Here is a 20000-nt window from a genome sequence, read left to right on the forward strand (position 1 = left end):
TGGTTTTCCAGAAATGAGTAGAAGCAAAAAACCACACTCGCAGCCACAGAATAGATAAATAGCCGAAAAACATCTAAATCCATCAAAGAACCGCCAGCAAGCGGGAGAAAAGGCCGTGAAATCAAGTGAAACAGCATGGCCAGTGGTGAGCATGGGTGACTGGGCAGCAGGGGAGCGCCTGAAAAACAATGACTCCCTACATTCCTAGCCGCGACCGCTCAACCGGGCTAGAGGAAAAACACGCCTTTCGGCCAAAAAACCTTTCTATTTTCATTAATTCCTGCCCCGCTGCCAGTCAGACCCAAGAATAGAGATAGCAAGGAATGGTATGTAATAACCGGTGTATGTCATAATCATAAGCCACACACATAGGCATAGATTGTCAAGAAGAACAGCGGACGACTCCCATGAAACCAGGGTGGGTGGGCGGGCAACTTCAACTACCACGAGGAAAAACAAAGACCACGATGGCAGGTTCAACGGAGTTGCGCAGAACAAGAGCAAATGCACGAAAATATTTGTGAGTGAAAAATACGTTTTTTGCACTCTTTCGCTACGCTCAGCCGTGAAAAAACAAAACTTTTGTTATAAAATACACAGTAATACATGTCAAACAAGTAACGTAGTTGCGTGATGTCTGCGGCCTTCATCCTATTCATAGCTATAAGAAAACTCTACTTACGTCTTACCTCTGTTGTCAAGGCATGGCGAATGGAGGAGACGCTGAGGTTGTCAGTTGCGGTAGCGATCCATCGTCAATACATTTCTTAACCTTTTTCAAGAAGAACTACCTGGCAGGACTGCAGTAAATCAGTAAATGCATTCAGCTACTAGTAGTAGTAGTAGTACTTTCAAGTACGATGATCTAAACTACATGTAGCAAAGATTGTGTAGCAAAGATAACTACTACCTACTACTTCACTAGATGATTGTAGCATGCAATCGAGCAAGCGCAAGGGAAACACAACTAACGTGTTTACTGTTACTTCTTCTCAAGTTGATAAATATGGTGGCAAAGACACACCTGGCAATATGGCGGTAAACACACGCCTGCCCACACACGCTCTCTAGGCTGCGAAGTTCTGGCACAGAGCTCTCCTTCTCACCACCACCAACATCAGTTCGCGCCTGGCGCCTGGTCGATGCATGGTTCTTCTCAAGTACCAAGTCTAGTAAGTGGTGAGAAAAGAAAACATCAGCGGTGTAGGCGTGTCAGCGAAGGAGGGGACAAGTGTCATGCAGAGGATGCAGTGCGTGTGTGTGTACATGTACGTACATGTAGCTGTGACATAACTAGAGTAAAAATACATGTGCATGCAGCAACGTTAGTATTAGTCAGCTACACAGAGGGTGTGCGCCTTAACCTGCAATAGTGCTCAAATGCCCGGAATGGGCAGAGCGTAGTACGCAAGAGGTACACAAAAGGAAGTATATAGGGCTGTTTTTTGTTGTAACTCAGAGTTTCATGGCAAAAACCAATCATCAGACAACATAAGGAGATTAGAAAAACGCAGGTATATGAAGGCAAGCAGAGGAGGAAGAATAATTCAGTGCAGACAATATGATAATCATTCAACACCTCCCAGAGGCAGTACGCTCTGACGTGCCAGAATCAACATCTCAGGTGCTGGGTGAAACATGAACACGCACACTCATCCACACACACACACACACACTAATCCACACACAGCCTCTCGTTCTCACACACTCCACACTCCCGCATTATCACACCTAAACACATGCGCACGCACACACACACACACACGCACCAAAACACACACATGCACCACACACACACACATACACACAGCCTCTCGTTCTCACACACTCCACGCTCCCGCATTATCGCACCTAAACACACACACACGCACACACACACACACCAAACACACACGCACCACACACGCATGCACCACATACACATACCTACACACAGCCTCTCGTTCTCACACTCTCCACACTCCCGCATTATCGCACCTAAACACACACACACACGCGCGCGCGCGCGCGCCAAACACACACGCACCACACACACATACACAGACACACACACACACATACACACATACACACACACGCCAAACCCATACACGTTATGTCACTTCATAACCCAGCAAAAACTTGCGCTGGTGGCGGCACTTTGATACTAACTCGCTCCTTTTGTTAAGTGAGATGGCATTTGGAGTGGTGAGGATGTGAAACTTCTCCATGAGGCACAGGCTGCATCGTTTGCTGATGTTGTATGACGTGCTATGGGTTTGGCGTGTGTGTGTATGTGTGTATGTGTGTATGTGTCTGTGTGTCTGTGTATGTGTGTGTGGTGCGTGTGTGTTTGGCGCGAGCGCGCGCGCGCGTGTGTGTGTGTGTTTAGGTGCGATAATGCGGGAGTGTGGAGAGTGTGAGAACGAGAGGCTGTGTGTAGGTATGTGTATGTGGTGCATGCGTGTGTGGTGCGTGTGTGTTTGGTGTGTGTGTGTGTGTTTAGGTGCGATAATGCGGGAGCGTGGAGTGTGTGAGAACGAGAGGCTGTGTGTATGTGTGTGTGTGTGGTGCATGTGTGTGTTTTGGTGCGTGTGTGTGTGTGTGCGTGCGCATGTGTTTAGGTGTGATAATGCGGGAGTGTGGACCACGTGTGTGAGAACGAGAGGCTGTGTGTGGATTAGTGTGTGTGTGTATGTGTGTGTGGATGAGTGTGCGTGTTCATGTTTCACCCAGCACCTGAGATGTTGATTCTGGCACGTCAGAGCGTACTGCCTCTGGGAGGTGTTGAATGATTATCATAATTATTGTCTGCACTGAATTATTCTATCTCCTCTGCTTGCCTTCATATACCTGTGTTTTTCTAATCTCCTTATGTTGTCTGATGATTGGTTTTTGCCATGAAACTCTGAGTTACAACAAAAAAACAGCCCTATATACTTCCTTTTGTGTACCTCTTGCGTATTAGTCAGCTACAATTCAGTACTGCAGAGACACTACACGTACACGTATTTACACCCATTTTGGCATTTGTCTCCTTTCTTACTGTTGTTCTGATCTGGCCGGCCGGCGTGTATTTGCCGCCAGGTGCGTTTTTGCCACCAAATAATTATGAATAAAGTTTCAGGATGTACACGTACACTGTACAGGTATTATTGGTATTGGTATTGGTACAGGTAGTATTGCGTTTATGTTGCACGTACAGGTTCCTGCACGAGTACGCTACGCAGTACCGCGGAATCCAGCCCGCGCCGCGATAGCGGCAAGGGCTGGATGATGAGCAGCGGAACTGACCGAGTATGAGTGACTGGAACATGTTTCCTGTATGCACCCAAGCCAAGGAGATAGAAATAATTCGCGGGATTCGCGTTGGCATCGCTTAAATGTTCAGAAACACACAAACTAGCCTTCGCTTCCGCCGGCCACCACTGTACACCCAACGCGCGCCCTGACAAGTGACAGGCCACCACTCCGCTACTGGCGCTAGCGCTGCATGCACTCGCTCGAGCCGCGGTTACCATGGTAAAACCCAAAAAATTACGTGCCGCGGAGCCGCAGTGGAACCCGGCCCTTACTAGTGGCAAATGCAGACAGAGTCAGGGGAGAGTAGGTGAGTCTCTCAACCAATCGGCCGTGTAACCGCCCATAACCGGTTAACCCTGTAAACTGCATCCGTTACCCTCACTCCGAGCTGTGAGTACCCAGTTGACCGTGGGTGTCGGCACAGTTCACCACGCATAAGTACAGGTTCCTGCACGAGTATGAGGGCAGTACCGCGGAATCCAGCCCGCGCCGCGATAGCGGCAAGGGCTGGATGAACAGCGGTACTGGCCGAGGATGAGTGACTGGAACGTGTTTCCCGTATGCACCCAAGCCAAGGTCGCAAGGAGATCGCTCACAAACTTTATTTACATCAAAACATGAACCATGCTGTGACTCGAGTCCTGTACAGCTGTATGACTAGTATGTGAGACTGAGAGTGACTTCGACAACCGTACAAACGGACTACAGGTCAGTACATCAATCAAAAAACTGCCCGTCGTCACTAATCGTCACTAATCGTGACGACGGGCAGTGGAACTACATTGTTGTACATGTAGTACCATCACCATTCAGCAGGTAGGATCGCGCTTTCCAGCCCGCGTAATTTGATCTGTCATTGCCCATTGGTCGAATCCAAGGCGACAGTCATGTGACATACGGGAAGTACAGGTTCCTGCACGAGTACGAGGTGAATTGCTATTTCTGGACATTGTACATTTCTGGACATTTCGAGTAAAATAATTTTTCGTCGCATGTAGAGTCAAGTCAATCAGGTTGATGAAGTTTTTTCTTGTTGTAGTTGACAGCTGGGCTGTTGTAGTTTCTCCTCGTGTCGGTGCCTTGTTGATAGCCTTTTCTTGGGAGGCATTTCAACGAGTTTTGTGGTACTATGTCGCATGAGAATTTTGAATTTTGAGTAAAATAAGAAGTAATGGACGAATCGTTGGCTTCCCCATGTGCACTCCACTTCAGACGCTGTATAGTCTTGGACCTGTTGGCTGGAAGTGTGAAGAGGCCAACTGCAGTCCACCAATAGAAAATATAACAAAAATGGTGCAGTATAGGATGCCTATTGACGCTATTTTACTTTCATGTCCAGAATTCCATACACTGGAATTTAGGCCAAAAAATTGGCCTGTCGAAAACAACCTGCTATAAAGTCTCTGGGATCACAGCATGAGCAATTGTCACATATTTGGAAAGATGAAGGATTAGGCCATACAATAGATACAAAAAGATATGAAAAATGTAAAACACACAGCCAGTGGGCCTCTATTTTATTTTCAAGTCCAGAAATTGCTATTCACCTCGTACGACTCGAGGGCAGTACCGCGGAATCCAGCCCGCGCCGCGATAGCGGCAATACAAGGCCAAAGCCAAAGGGGCTGGATGAGCAGCGGTACTGACCGAGTGTGAGTGACTGGAACGACGAGGTTACGCGTTTCTCGTATGTCACATGACTGTCGCCTTGGAGTCGACACAACTAACGACGTGTTGCTTCTTCACAAGTGGCGGGCGAGGGAATTGGGAAGCGATAAGATCAGCAGTGTGTGGGCTTGTCAGCAACATTCAATGGAGCGGAAACAGTCAAGAGTCATGAAGTGCTTGACTGCGTGTGCGTATACATGTGACATAACTAGAGTAAAATAGATGGGCATCGTCATGTAACTACATTACTACTAGCACATGTACATGACTGTACTAGTAGTATAGTACTACTACTAGTCAGCTACAGCAGTGGCGGGTTTAGGGGGAGGGGGGGGGGGGGGCGGGGGGCGCGCCCCCCCCTCAAAAGTTTCGACCTTGGTTTCGAAAAATAAAAGGCAGGGCGCCGGGGCTAGCTAGGCTAGGCTCGGGCCGCGCGCGGCCTGAAACGATCGTCCAAAAGCGGTTGCACGCGCGGTAGATCTACGGACGGTGCTCGTCGAGCTGGTGTTGATTGTACACACGTCTAGTCTACAGTCACCATGGTCACTACCGACTACAGTCCAGAGTACAATCTACAGAGTACAATCTACAGAGTAGATCTACAGACGTACAGTGAGCATGCACGGCTAGCCGGCTACAGAAACATGGTGACCTGACTAGGCCTTGACAGATTATGCTAGCATAATTTTTCGCATAATTCCTACCAAAATCGAATAATCGCATAATTCGACGCAAATTGCATACGAATCGCATAAAACTGGAATAATCCACCTGTTCGCATCAAATTCCATACAGTTGTACATGTTCTACAAGTACAAGTACATGTAGATGCACCAGGAAGTCGTAGGTTTACGACTCCCTTGATAACATGTCCAGTCCACGACAATCAGTTGCCAGTTGCGGTCGTAGCGAGGTCGGACGGTGCTTTGACCCCGTTGAACTTTTGCTACTACAGTACAACGCCCTCTACAAAAAAATTCCCCTGTTATTTTGCACAGAACCATTATACATTTAATAGCAGCATATGTGAGCATAAAATGCGGCATAACGTTTGGCATAAAAATAGCATAATTCTGCAATTTGTTCAGCAATGCGAAAAGCATAATTTCACGAAAATACTAGCATAATCTGCCAAGGCCTAGACCTGACTGTGTGCACTGTACTGTTGTACTGTACTATTGTACAGTGTGATCCCAGTGCTGGGTAGGCCAAGCTAGATTCTGCATGCTCCGCTCGCCTCGATATTTTCCGCAACATGTTGCTGCGAAATCTTCGATATGTTGCCGAGCCTGCTCCTGCGTACACCAGTCAGCTGGCCTGCAGGGTACAACTTACTAGCCTGTTTGACCTTTTTTGGGTGCAGTCCTGTCACTCGAGTTGAACTCGAGTTGAACCTTGGTGTGAAAGTATTAGTTGACGCCTGCTGGCGTGGTGACCAGGTGATTTGGGCACCCAGGAGCACGTGACCACTTGTTCAACCATGTTCGATTGGGAATAAAGGAGGAACGCTGCATCGCAGCCTTTTCGGACCAAAACCAGTCGACTCAGCGTCCAAAAGACTACAACATATAATTATGCCAATCGCGGTCATCCGTGCTTTTATAAGAACGAAACGGCGCTTTTAGTGACATTTTGCATACAAATCCCCATCTAGTAGGGCGCAGTTTGTTTGTTTTGTTTGTTGTTTATTTATTTTACATCGCATAGCAAACGGGCAGTTCTGCCCAATATTATGAAAGCGATGACAACCAGTAAGAAGAGTCAGAAATGAAGAGAAAATAAATGAAAATAAAAATACGAAAACGGAAGTAGCAATGAGGGGAGGCAGGGTCAAGACGAGCAGAAAAAAATGGATCTCAAATTTACAAGTCGGGTCATCGTAGCATGATTCTATCGAGTCTCATCAGCAGGTTACGAAAGCCATTACATTTAACCGAAGTAGAATACGCGTAGCATGCGTTTGAATTCACGGACAGATACTATGGACTTCATGCAGTCGGGCAGGCCATTCCAGAGTCGGCAGCTGGCTAGAAGCGGTCGGCATGCGCCAGAAGCACTGTGGGCCAGGGGGAGGGGAAGGTTGCGTCCCAATTGACCTCGAGTGGTCATGCCTGTCGGCGGGCCTTGCAATACAATTCGGGACGACAACAGCTCACTGACGATTCCAGAACGGATTCTAAATGTCAGGAGTCGGAGCTTGCATTCCCCTCGTTCCAGCACTGGGCAGACACCCAGCCTGGTGTACAGGGGAAGAGTGTGGGCCAATGGGTGCTCATCGGCCACGCAACGGATGCAACGTTTATCCAGTTTGGCTACTGTGTTCCGCTGCTCAGCGGACAGTCCTGGGAGAAACGCATTCGACGCATATAGAATATCCGGTATGACAAGGGCAGAGTAATACAGCATCGCCTGCCGCACTGTTAGGCAGTGCCGGATCTGGCGGAGGATCCGCAGCTTCATAGCCGTGCGTCGGACGATAGAGGTGACTTGCGGTGACCAGCGAAGATTTTCGTCCAGAGTGACTCCGAGGTAGCGAGCCGTACTGGTCTGGGCAAGAGGCGTGCCAGTGCAAGTAATGTGGAGGTCGAGGTGTGCCTGCCGTCCAGCTTTGATTGCAAGCACTTGCGTCTTTCCGGTGTTGAGGATAAGCCCTTTGGCATCGAGTAGCCTGGCGACAGCCGACACTGCTGCGGAAAGGGTGATGTTGATGGCGTGAGCGCTAGCGTGGCTCAGGTACAGCATGATGTCGTCCGCGAACATTAGTGTACGCACCGGGTCAGCTACTGATGCGACACATCTCGTGTAGATCGCGAATAATATCGGACCAAGCACGCTTCCCTGGGGGACACCGCACGTGCAAGCTGTTTCCTCTGAGCGTGTACCGTTGGCAGTGACCACACACTGGCGTCGTGCGCTGAGGTAGTCCGCAAACCAGTCCAGTGCCGTAGAGGAGACACCAAGTTCGAAGAGATCCTGGAGCAAGGTCTGATGTTGGACCTTGTCGAAAGCTTTGCTCATATCAATGAGCACCACGCCGGTATGCAGGTGCTGGTCTGCGGCTTCGTAAAATTGATCCACAGCCAACAAGACTGCGTCCTCTGTGGAGTGGTGGGCTCGGTAAGCGAATTGCTCGGCAGGAAGGAGGTCATGTTCGGTTAGGAGCACACAGAGCCTTTTATGCACAATCCTTTCCAGGATCTTTGAAACAACCGGGAGCAAAGATATAGGGCGGTAGTTCTTAGCAGTTTCGGGGTCTCCTGCCTTGAAAATGGGGCGAATATGGGCCAATTTCAGCATCATCGGAACCTTTCCCATGGCCAGTGACGCGTTCATCAAGATAGTCAGTGACGGGGCCAGGACCCGAGCGCAGTGTCGCAACACATAGCAGGGAATTCCGTCGCTACCCGTGGCCTTCCTCTCGTCTACCTTCAGTAGGAGAGCAAGCACTTCTTCGCATGTGGCTGGTTCGAAGCGGTTCAACCCATCTGCTATACCCGGTCCCTCAGGTTGGGATAGGACATCAGGTCGCTGCGGATCGCTGACAACTGAACTGAATTGGGCATTGAGGGCAGACGCAGTGAGCCGAGTAGGAGTTGACGATTTCTTCCGACCGCAGAGGTCGTTGAGGACCTTCCAAGCTTTCCGGGGGTTGGATTGACACGTGTCCAGTAGTTGTGTGTAGTAGGATGATTTCAGCTGACGAGCAAGCCGCTTTGCTGCTTTGCGGGCATCTGAAAATGTGTCGTAAAGTTCCGTGTCCGTAGGTTTTCGGAGCCAACGATGGTGGGCATGATTTCGTTCGCGGACTGCATCATGGTAAACGGCCGTTTTCCATGGGGATCTTGTGAGAATCTGATGTCTAGAGCTGGATAAGCGGTGCTGCTGGACAGGAGCATGCCTGTCAAGGAGTGACCTTGTCATACCATAGCTGCCACATATCTTCCAAGGATTTCGCCGTGCTGAAATCTTCTAGACGAGAGTTGACCAAGTCCTGGCAGAGCTGCGGAAGATTTATTCCTCTGGTGTTTCGGCTAGATCTGAGTACTGGCACGGTTGGCATTTCGAAGGCAAGGGTAGCCAAGATGGGGAGGTGGTCACTGAGGCTATGCGGGAGAACGCGGCAAGAGCCCACTGCACCGTCCTCAGCCAATAGGAGGTCTATGGTGGTTCTGGACCCACCACGTCCAACACGCGTCGATTCAGTGACATGGTTCAAAATACAAAAGTTACCGCAGAAGTGTTGAAGATGCGTCAGCTGGGCGGCTCTGGAAGACGATGTGTCGATATTGAAATCTCCGACCAAAGCAATAGGCGTGCCGGCCCTGGGCGCGTGGACTGAGTCCACAGCGTCAGTCAGCTTGTCCCAGTACGAGACCAGCGACCCAGGAGGTCGGTAGACTGTGCCGAGGATTAGCTTACCATTGAGGCCGTGAACGAGGAGAAAGAGAAGTTCAAGATCACCACGAGCAAAGTCCTCTAGCCGAGTAACATGAAGTGAGCTCCGTACATAGGCCGCTACTCCACCACCGAAGCCAGGTCTGTCTTGACGGATAAGTTTATAGTTTGGGATGTTGACAAGGCTGTCCGGGGTCTCTGAGGTCAGGAATGTCTCGGCGAGACACATTATGTCTATGTTGTGCTTGTGGATGTATTCCTCGACCTCGTCCTTCTTGTTAAGCAAGTGACAAATGTTGAGGAAACTAATCTGGAGGCCCGCTATCTCAGACTGAGAAGCACTACTAGCACTGGTGATCGGGGGTGGTTGAGATCTAGTACCTAAACTATGATGCTGATGCAAAGGGTTACGGGATTGAGTGAAAAGACCCGGAAAAAAGGGGGCGGCATTAGGATTAAGGTCAGACATAGGTGAGAATAATGATAAGAAAGTTATAGCGTGGATATACTAGAATAGTTACCTTGCAGGACACTGTGGCCGTTAGCAGCTTTCTCTGCGGCAGCGGATCATCATGTTGACTGCTGCGGTTGTCGGCTGGGGATACTGCTCACGGGTGAGGACGCGGGGATGGAATGTGTGTTTACCTGAGGCCAGGGTAAAACCTTCCTCATCCGGAGACGCATGGGCCGCTTTGCCCCGGGATGCCAGCCGGAACGCTGGTATAACAGGTGTAGTTTGGCTACTGGGAATCCTGGATCCCTGCTTCTGCTCTGGTTGCTGCTGCTGTTCCTGCTGCTGCTGCTGCTTAGGCAGTGGTAGCCGCGGCTGCTGGGGATCGGCCTGCTGCCCTTGGGCTGGTGCATGACGTGCCTCGCTGTGGGGAGTTGCCGCACCAGTAATGCCATGTGCGTCCACTGTTCCAGCAGTAATGTCCGCGGACGCCACTTGCTGCTGCTGCTGCTGCTGCGTGTCGTCACTGAGACCAATTTCCGGACTGGAAGTTTTCTCCCAGCCACGCTTCTTTCCCTTCGTACTCAGTACGGGGCAGTCCCTTGCCTCATGACTTGGCTTGTTGCAGTGCCAGCATGTTTTAGCCTGTCCTTTGTGCCATGTACGCAGTTTCAGCTGGCCGACTGCTACACACGAAGGTACGACTGTACGCGGTAGAATGGTGACGTACCTGGTGCCGGTTTCAATTTCGAAGTTCTCAACCCAGAATTTTCCTCGCTGAGGGACCCCTATCACTGAGCCAAATTTCAGGAATGAGGTTGCGACAGCACTATCCGACAGGGAATGGGGGCATCCAAATACATGGACGCTGACAACGTCAGCGCCACTGATAGTTAATTGAACGGGCTTACCAGCAACAGAGATGCCTTGGGAAAGCACACGATCCCGGACCGCCAGGCTCGAGACAGTTACTGAACAAAATCCACGACGGCCGTGGAGGTCGATCTGCAGGATGTCAGAGACCGCAATTCCGCTGCTCATGAGGTTGTCTATATAGAACATGTGCTGGCTTGGCCAGTCATCTTCAAGCTTGAAGGCAAATGCAGTAGAGACTGCAGCTCGGTTTTGGCCTCCCGCCTCCATTTTTGAAAAAAAAGTGTAACAGCCACGAACGTAGTTCAACCAAAGAAGACTACCACATTACATGAGCATGAACACTTGCATTCCATTTAATACATTCCTATGTTGTAGATGTCAGGCACTGTAGTGTTCACGTCTACATACACATTGTGGCAGTCACCCAGTTTCGGTGGAAGTGCGCGAGTTCGATTGGGATTCAAGTAGGAAGGGAGCGTCTCAGCTTTCTCGGACCAAGACGATTCGACTCAGCACCCCGAAGACTACAACTGGTGAAATTTTAATTTTTGCCTTAACTTCCCCTTTAATTTATATTTAAATAACCGACGAGGAGACAACAGTCGTAAAATAGCAATGAAAAATATCAATTGTGCACTCATAACCATGTATAAACAATTAAAATGAAACAATTCCAGAACGTTTTCGTGTGACCATCATCAGTGGAACATCGTCACATAGTAAGAATCACTAAAATAACCAGTTATAATTATTATAGCTATGCATTATGCATAACCGCTAGCTGTGCTGCATTCTCACGCTTCTTTTCATGTTACTCTACATGTAGCTATATAACTGGTTGTTTTAGTGATTCTTACTATGTGACGATGTTCCACTGATGATGGTCACACGAAAACGTTCTGGAATTGTTTCATTTTAATTGTTTATACATGGTTATGAGTGCACAATTGATATTTTTCATTGCTATTCAATTTAAATACTAGTGAAGCGACTTGTGCAGGCAAATATATGCTGTTTATAATGAGCGCAAAATTGTGTCCGAAATTCTGAAACAGAATCTATAGCGGTAATTTTGGGTGGAAAGCAATTCCATAATTTTCCGATTTATGTAAGAAAAGGGAAGATGAAAATTTCCCATGAGAGTTGAAAACAAGCTTGTTCGGTCTGCGTTCACTACGAGGAAAATATTGAGCACAGAAATTTCTGAAATCAGAGACGGTACTACACTAGCACTTGTTTTGACCGGGTTGCGAAAAGCGAAAGTAATTAGTTGCGAAAAATTATGGCATCTTTGGGAAAGGGCTAGTTTCACATTTAGTATAGTGCGCAGTCGTTGCTCTGCATTGGGATAACGAAGAAACCAAAAAAGATTGCGAACCTGCCTCTTCCCCGCCCCCGCCCCCCCCCCCCACCACCACCCCTTTTCGCATTTACCTTACCTCTCCCTTGTTGTTGTTGTTGTCGTCGTACTTCTATTACAATGTTAGTTGCATAACAAAAAGTCGTCTATGCTTTCTGACATGTGTATGGCTAGTACTAGCATTGTAAAGAAAAGGAATGGAACGATTGTTGACTAGCAGAGGATGCTATGGTGATACATTTACGGAAATTACGTCAAAGTACTGTAAGACTGGCCTTACACTTTGAGCAGACCAGAGTACGTGGAAGACATAGCGATGGGTGAACCTGAAAGCCACAGAAGTAAGTCAGTTGCTGCTGGATGCAGGCTAGTCGAAGTGATGAACGAATAATGAATAAACATTTTAACTCTCTGCAGCACATGCTACTGTAAATCAGATCTCTATCTTTCACTGCTCACAAGTGCTAAAATTGGTGCAAAATGGAGAGTAAAAAAGAGGGCGCAGGTACCACAGTCAGGGGAGAGGGGGGGGGGGGAATGCGAGCACAACAGACTAAATACCGTAGAATGCCGCGGATAAGCCCACCCGCGTATAAGCCCATGCTCGCGTTTAAAGCCCAGGGAAAGTTCGAACATCACAAGGCTTCGTCGTACAAGCCCATGGGCCTAATTCGTACCCAGAGTCCATAAATTATGGACTCTTGGTCGTATCATGGTAGTTTGTTTTGTACATTTCAACCAGGGAGTCGTCAAATACCGGTATTTGACGACTCCCGGGTTTCAACACAATCATCTGTTATTTTTGTTTGCACCTTGGCTTTCAGTGTACATGTACTTCTCACTTCCTTGGTACTTTTCAATAGCACAATGTTGCTGTCAGAGTATAAGCCTATGCCCGCGTATAAGGCCATGTTCTTGTATAAGCCCACCGAAATGTCCTTGTGAAACAGATAAGCCCATGGGCTTATCCGCGGGATTCTACGGTATCGTAGTAGGATAGAGCTTGTCCCCCGATGTTTCCACGTGAACAAGTTGCTGCTACTACCAAACTTCAGTTTTCATCACGTGATGCAGCACCTCCTAAGCTAGTGGCAATAGTAAGCCTGTTGTCACACTCCCTGGCTGTGTAGCCATCGCCTCCTACAGTCCATTCAGAAAAAAATGAACTTCTAGCTTTTGGCCATAAATGGGTCAAACGTTGAGTTTTTTTAGAATTTTTTTCTGCAATCCCATATGGAATCCTCTTCCAATTATGTTTCTGAAGTTTTTTTGTCCAAAAAGCAAGCCACAGCAAGAATAGGATTTCGGCCAGGTTTTGCCCCAAAAGCACTGAATTGGGAAAAACCATCAAAATCCAGGCCGTTTGACCCCGCCTGCAACAGTGCATTCTGCGGTTCGAACCCCAGTTCAGGCACCCTTTTTGGACCCTTTTTCAAATTTCAAAGTTCGCAGCACTGCACTGTGTACGATGAAATCACGAAAAATCGCCAAATACGGGAGCTCGCCAGAGCCAGGACCCATCTTTTTATGAATGGACTGTACATTACCATCCATTTTGCACAAATTTTAGAACTTTTGAGTAACACAATACTAGTACCCAGTGGGCCAGCAAATGCATCCACAAGCTAGTACCGATCCCCCCTCCTCTTAAAAAAGTAAAATACAAGCAGTCAATATAGTCTTAAGCCTGAGGAGTGAAATATGAAGAAATAATTATTATGACTGCTTAGGTATGGCGATAATCAATGGGAGTCAATACTAAAGGAGTGATAATATGCCACAAGGCTCGCAGCAACCATGTGATAACAAATTTAATTATATTATTTCTTAGGGTGCGTTCTTAAATCCTCTCGGAAATTTTGGAGACTCTCGGAAAAGTTCGAGAGCTGTTCTTATATCCTCTCCGAATTTTAGGAGGCTCTCCAAAGCTCTCCAAGCTTCAGAGGTGGTTGAAACTTGGAGATTTCCGCGGTTTGGGATCAGTGCATGCGAACTACAGCTAAAAGGATGTGTTGATCATGAGTGTACGCATTTCCCTTTTTTCATACGCACAATGCGTACTACATTCATGGCACTGAAGATAACGGCCATTTGGCGCTTCATATTGCTTCACATGTGAAAAATATATCCGAATTCGTGGAGACCCGTTCTTGCATTATACCACTTTCTTCGACTTCTCTTTTATTCTTTTCCGAGAAGCTAGAGAATAATTATAAGAACGCATCCTTACATAGCTCACAGAGCAGACTTTGGGGCTGTTGCTGAAACTTGCCAAAAATGCGAACACATTATGACCACAATGTATATTGACATGATAATCATTTTAAAACTTTTAATGTATGTACGCGTAACATATCCAGTCTGTATTGTGGTTGTGCACCAGGCAGGCACAGTGGGTTGGTCAAAGACCATGAATGAGATACGAGAGGTACCTGGTTCAAGTCCTGCCTGGGAGCGGTTTTTCCAGCTGTGCTGCTACCCACAGTCAACTGGGAACTTGTGGCCAGGCACAAGGGGTACATGGATACAGCCAAGAGTACATAACCCCAAGAGTGTGCAACTGCCTGCACAACCTCTATGCTGTGCTGCGACGGCAGAACTTCACATCACGTGACATGGTTCAAAAGGTTATGCTGGCAAACAGTGCAAAGTGACCACAAGAGAGTTGTACCCAAAGCTGGGCTGCGTACAACCCAGTATCTATCATGCACAGAGTGCACGGGTTCATCACGTGATGTGAAGTTCTGCCGTCGCAGACCCCATAGCAGTAGTATAGCTGGAGTTGCACACTCTTGGGGTTTATTTATTATTATTATTATTATAGACAACACCTCATGGCATGAGAAGAAAATCAGCCAGTACGGGAGATGTGGGTGTTAACCAACCATGGTGAATAAAAGAAGAAAAGTAATGGTCAAGACGGAGAAGCATGGGAGGGACAGGTGATGGTGAATCTAGTGAGCAGATTTAAATGCGTCCAGGGTACTGGCATTGCGCGTAGTAGCGGGCAGCGCAAGCCAAGCAGAGTAAGCAACAAAGAGTGGAGAGCGTACAAGGGAGGACGTTTTAGCCAAGGGGAGGGCAACAGAGCATCTTGTCTGGGAGCCATCTGTGATTCGGAACCAGTTATACACGTTAAGATGAGGAGGATGTAGAGCTAGTTTAAATTTGTGAGCAAAAGTGCAAATTAATTTTTGACGGTGGGTCGACAGTGGGCAAGCATTTGCAAGGACATACAGGGAAGCAGAAGGGTAGAGAGGGGGTAGACTAAACAGGATACGAAGAAGTTTTCTATGGTGGATTTCGAGATGCTCAGCGAGAACCGAGGACAAGCCACACCAGCTAACAGCAGCGTACATGAAAAGAGGCAGGATGTACAGTTTGTAAAACAAAATTTTACATTTGAAAGGAAGATGGAAACAATGGGGACGTATAACACCTAGGGCAGAGCTTGAACGGCTGCAAAGAGCATCAATATGGAAAGACCAAGAGAGACGATCATCAAGCATTATTCCCAGGTGTTTATGGTTGGAAACAACCTTTATGGGTTCTGGGAAATCAGGATGGTGTAAAAGTGACATGGATGAGATTGGGGGAAGGAACATTATTTCGGTTTTAGTCAGGTTGGGTCTAAGTCGCCATGTTTGCATCCAGCGTAGGACACTGCATATCTGAGCCGACACTCGAGGTACAAGAGCCGCTGAGGACGAGGATGCTGACAGTAGGGTTGTATCATCAGCAAATAACGAGACACCTGGGTCTATAGAGGGTAAATCATTTACATATGCTACGAACAAAAGAGGTCCAAGTATGGAGCCTTGGGGAACTCCAGAAGACACTGGTAGAGGATCAGAGTTGATGGAGAGGGCAGAAACAAACTGTGATCGGCTACTCAGATAGGACTCCAGCCAGGACAGAGCAGGGCCAGACACACCAAAGACAATATGTAGCTTGGCAAGGAGGCCACGATGCCAGACAGTATCAAAGGCCTTTGCCAAGTCAAAGAAACAGAGAGCAATATGGTGTCGAGCATCACGAAGGGTGGCAATGTCTTGTACTAGACGAGCTAGTTGGTCAGAGGTTGAGTCGTTGCGCCGAAAGCCAGATTGGGAAGGGCTAAGGCATGGTGAAATGTGGCAATACAACTGGTCGTAAAATACCTTTTCACATACTTTTGAAAGGGAGCAGAGAAGAGATATTGGACGATAGTTTGAGGCTTGTGATCGGGAGCCTTTACACTTGTAGATGGGCGTGACCTTAGCGATCTTCCAACGATCAGGAAATACGCCGGAGGAGTAGGAAAGGTTGAATATAAGGCACAGTGGGTACGCCAGAGATGGAGCCAGAACTTTGAGAACTTCATTTGGTAGGGCATCAGGACCAGGGCTTTTGTTGCTTTTTAGTCTTTTTAGGTAGCTGCGAACAGATGATGTGGTGGTATGTATAGAGCGCAGATCAGAAGACACAGTCGCAGAACGTTGCAGAGGTGGTATTGGAGAGGAATGGTCGTCTGGAATACCAGCTGATGTGAATTGCGTATTGAGAGTATTAGCTATAGACTTGGGGTCAGTCACCATCGAACCATTGGAAGCTAATAACGGAGGTATGTCTTGACGTGTACTAGTTGTCCTTTGAGTGCGAACAAAGGTATACAGGTTAGGCCTGGAAGAGGGGTGAGATAAGGTGGTAGTGAGCGAACGTAAATATGCTCGATACTTAGAACGTGACAATGACTTCACCAGATTGCGCTGTTTTTTGTATAAAGAAATATTAGCATAGGTGGAGTACTTCTTACTTAAGCTATAGTAGTCGTATTTGAGTTTAATTGCACCTTGGAGATCTTTGTCGAGCCAAGGGATCTTGGGGTTACGGCTGGACTGACGAGGGTGGTGGCTGCCATGTTTGGGTGTAGCGGGTCTTGCTCCGTATTGTGGCACATAGAAGGAGAGCACGTCATCAAGAACTGTGGTGAACTTCTTCACAGCTTCATCAACAGTAGTGGAGGTGAATAAAAGATGCCAGTCACAGGCAAAAAGTGCAGAGTTGATGATTGACCAAGTGGAGGGTGTAACCTTGCGGAAGGCATGTCGCGGAGGGGTAGGAGTCTGAGAGCAGTTGTAAGAGGTGTTAGCAGTGGCAATGTTGTAGGCTAGCGTTGTAATGACTTGCAAATGATCCGATGCAGCAAGCGGGGCAGCATCGTCAACAGAGCGTACAGAGAGGGGGCGGTTCGTAGCAAGCAAGTCCAGACAGGACAGTCTTCCATTCGGAGCGACACGGGTGGGGAAATTGACAAGCTGCTGGAGGCCAAAGCTAGAGAACACGTGTGATAGCTCCGTACCAGCACGCGATGTGGTGTCACCACTCCACCAGTCAGAATTGTGGGCATTGTAGTCACCGGTAAGAAAAACATCAAATAAAGAGAGGTCCAAGGAACACAGCGTGTCGGTAAGTATGTCGCAAAAGGAGGTGATATCAAGAAGGGATTGTGAAGGGGGGCGGTAATGACAGCAAATGAGTAGCGGATTGGCCCGGAGACCTGCCGGTGCACCAAGCTCAAGCCATAAGGCCTCGCTTTGGGGAGAATCAAGGTCATGGCGACGGGTGCAATGTGGAAATGTCCCATCACGTATGAGAATGGCCACGCCACTATATCCACGTAGGTTTGATCTCAGGTTCTTATGTGTAGATCTGTCTTTACGGAAGCATGTGTAGCCTGGAACACTGAATGAAAGTGACGGGCTTAGCCAGGTTTCTGTTAAACATATTATGGTGGGCTTGTTGGCCTGACATATTGCGTACAATTCCGGAAGTTTGTTTGTTACAGAGCGACAGTTGATAGTTACAATGTTAATAGAATGTGCGTGGTCCGGGAGAAACGGGAAAGCATGAGCGCTCAACGGGGTGAAGACCGACATTAGTTTGTGGTAGGGGGCGTCGTGGAGCTGCTGTTGATTAGGAGTTTTAGTAGTTTGTCGTCCAGAATCAGGAAGGAATGGTGGTGCAAGTGGAATATGACCACTAGATATAGAAGAATATGTAACGCAACGAGGGGAAGGGTGTGATGAACTTGCGTGGGGCACAAAGGGTTGGGCAAGAGGATTTAGCTGTTGGCTAGGTGACCGAGGACCCATCACTTGCTAGCGGAGTCGGCATAGCGCCATTTGCGGACGGTGTGCGCAATGGTGTCGGGCCAGAATTCTTTGTCAAGCAGCGTTTGCTCAAACTCTTCCGCGACAGAAACGCGTGCATAGCAGGTACCAAAGTATTGGGTTTCGGCAATTGTGCATGCGTATACATCAACGCCCCTATCAGCGCACCAGGTGACAATGGACTGTGCCTTACTTCCAGGGCTAACATTCCCCACAAAGAAGGCACATCGCTTGGGAAGATGTGTGCCAGTGAGTGTGTTGGGGTTGGGGTTTTCTGTGGCCATTTTTCTGTAGACAGACACAACTTTGGATTTTGTTGCCCGGGCAATGGGATCGCTGTGGGCCGCTGATTTATTGCTCCTTCGCCGCTGTTCTTGCCAGTTGTTCTGATGGGGATCGCCTTCTGTGCTCCCAGCAGCACCCTGAGTACATGTGGGCTGTACTGGTGCACCACCGGCGCCTGCTGTTGTAAGTGCGCCCCCAGTTGTTGCATTTCTACCAGTGTGTGTATGTACTCTTGATGCAGCTAATGGGGTCGTTCGGTTGTGAGACTTATCCACTCACCCCCACGGTTAGGCGCTGCATCTGCCGCTAGGGTTTATCGGGTGTGAGCGGCCGTCGTGAGTTCCCTTGGGAACGGACCCGATAATTTAATTTATTTTTATTGTTGTTGTGCACCAGGTGTGTGGGCCATAGGCATATGCCTATGACTCTGCTGCACGAGCAGCCTCCTCCCCTCTCCTTGCACATGTGAGTGAGTTAGTTGCATAGAAACCAGGCAACTGATTATTATTATTTTTTATTTACATGAAGCATTTCTTGATAGCAGCAGCAGCAGCAATAGGAAGATACCAGCTTGGAGAACAAGCATTGCTGGAGCACACACGCACTGGACCAAACACTGAACAAAACACTGGACCAAACACTGGACAAAACACTGGACAAAAACACTGGACCAAGCACTGGACCAAACACGGGACAAACCACTGGACGAACCACAACATCACAAAAGCAAATCAGAAATTGCAGAGTTTCAAAGGTCCAAATCTCTTGCATTATTCTCTGAAGGTGCCTTAGTGAGAGATAGTGACAAACTAGATGGTGGTAAGTCTTGATTTGGTCCACAGGCCACTCAACAGCATTCTCCCAGAGCTGCCGCACGCGATTTTGAAATAGTCAACAGCTCAACGAGCTCATCTTGTTCATAGCATCGACATTCACATCATGCCCGCGCATCTGCAGCCAGCAGCCCAGATATTCTTACTCAGTCTGAGGCACAGCAGCCTGTCGGTGAGACCGATTCACGATACGGCAGCAGGCACACTGTCATCGCACGTACATTTTACCTCAATGTCATTGGATTTGAATATTTATTTTCCTTGTCCACCGTCGGAACTGTCATCATCGTAGTCGTCCTCAAACTGACCAGCACCGCCAGAGGCAAAGCTAGTTCCCCGGTTCCTGCACTTCTCTTCCTCACGCCGCTTCACGGATTCAGCCCCGGTGTCTATGTTTTGGCCTGGATAGGGAGAGATAGATAGAGAGAGAGAGAGAGAGAGAGAGAGAGAGAGAGAGAGAGAGAGAGAGAGAGAACAAGGAGATGAGAGTCACAGACAGACAAAAGGGAAACAAGAGGAAGTGGAGCTAGCATACCCGGAATGCAACAAGCCGACAACTTTGCAATCTCATCCACGCCCATACCCATACCCATGACACCTTTTGTCCACACCGCAAGGATCACCCGGATTGTGTATGCCATCGGGATCTCTTTCTGCAGTCTCCAACCAACTACCATGGTAAAGACTAAAGAGTATTG

The 20000-nt window shown here is 48.2% G+C and overlaps 2 protein-coding genes across 3 annotated transcripts in view; both read right to left on the reverse strand.

Moving 5' to 3' along the window:
* The window catches only part of LOC135816557 (ras-interacting protein RIP3-like), a 46116-nt gene extending 45190 nt beyond the window's left edge, over nt 1–926 (reverse strand). The window contains exon 1 of the mRNA XM_065329776.1: nt 690–926. The gene's annotated coding sequence lies outside the window, so the exon portion shown is untranslated. The remainder of the gene's footprint in view (nt 1–689) is intronic.
* An 18038-nt stretch (nt 927–18964) lies between these two features.
* Nucleotides 18965–20000, reverse strand: part of LOC135806871 (protein daughterless-like) — an 8472-nt gene continuing 7436 nt past the window's right edge. Inside the window, exon 7 of one of the 2 annotated variants that reach the window (XM_065321041.1) lies at nt 18965–19703. In XM_065321041.1, coding sequence (XP_065177113.1) covers nt 19555–19703 — 149 coding nt within the window. In that variant the 3' untranslated portion in view covers nt 18965–19554. The remainder of the gene's footprint in view (nt 19704–20000) is intronic. The other variant, XM_065321040.1, reaches the window with a different exon arrangement.

The sequence above is a fragment of the Sycon ciliatum genome, chromosome 1, assembly GCF_964019385.1.
Source record: "Sycon ciliatum chromosome 1, ocSycCili1.1, whole genome shotgun sequence".
Taxonomy (NCBI): Eukaryota; Metazoa; Porifera; class Calcarea; order Leucosolenida; family Sycettidae; genus Sycon; species Sycon ciliatum.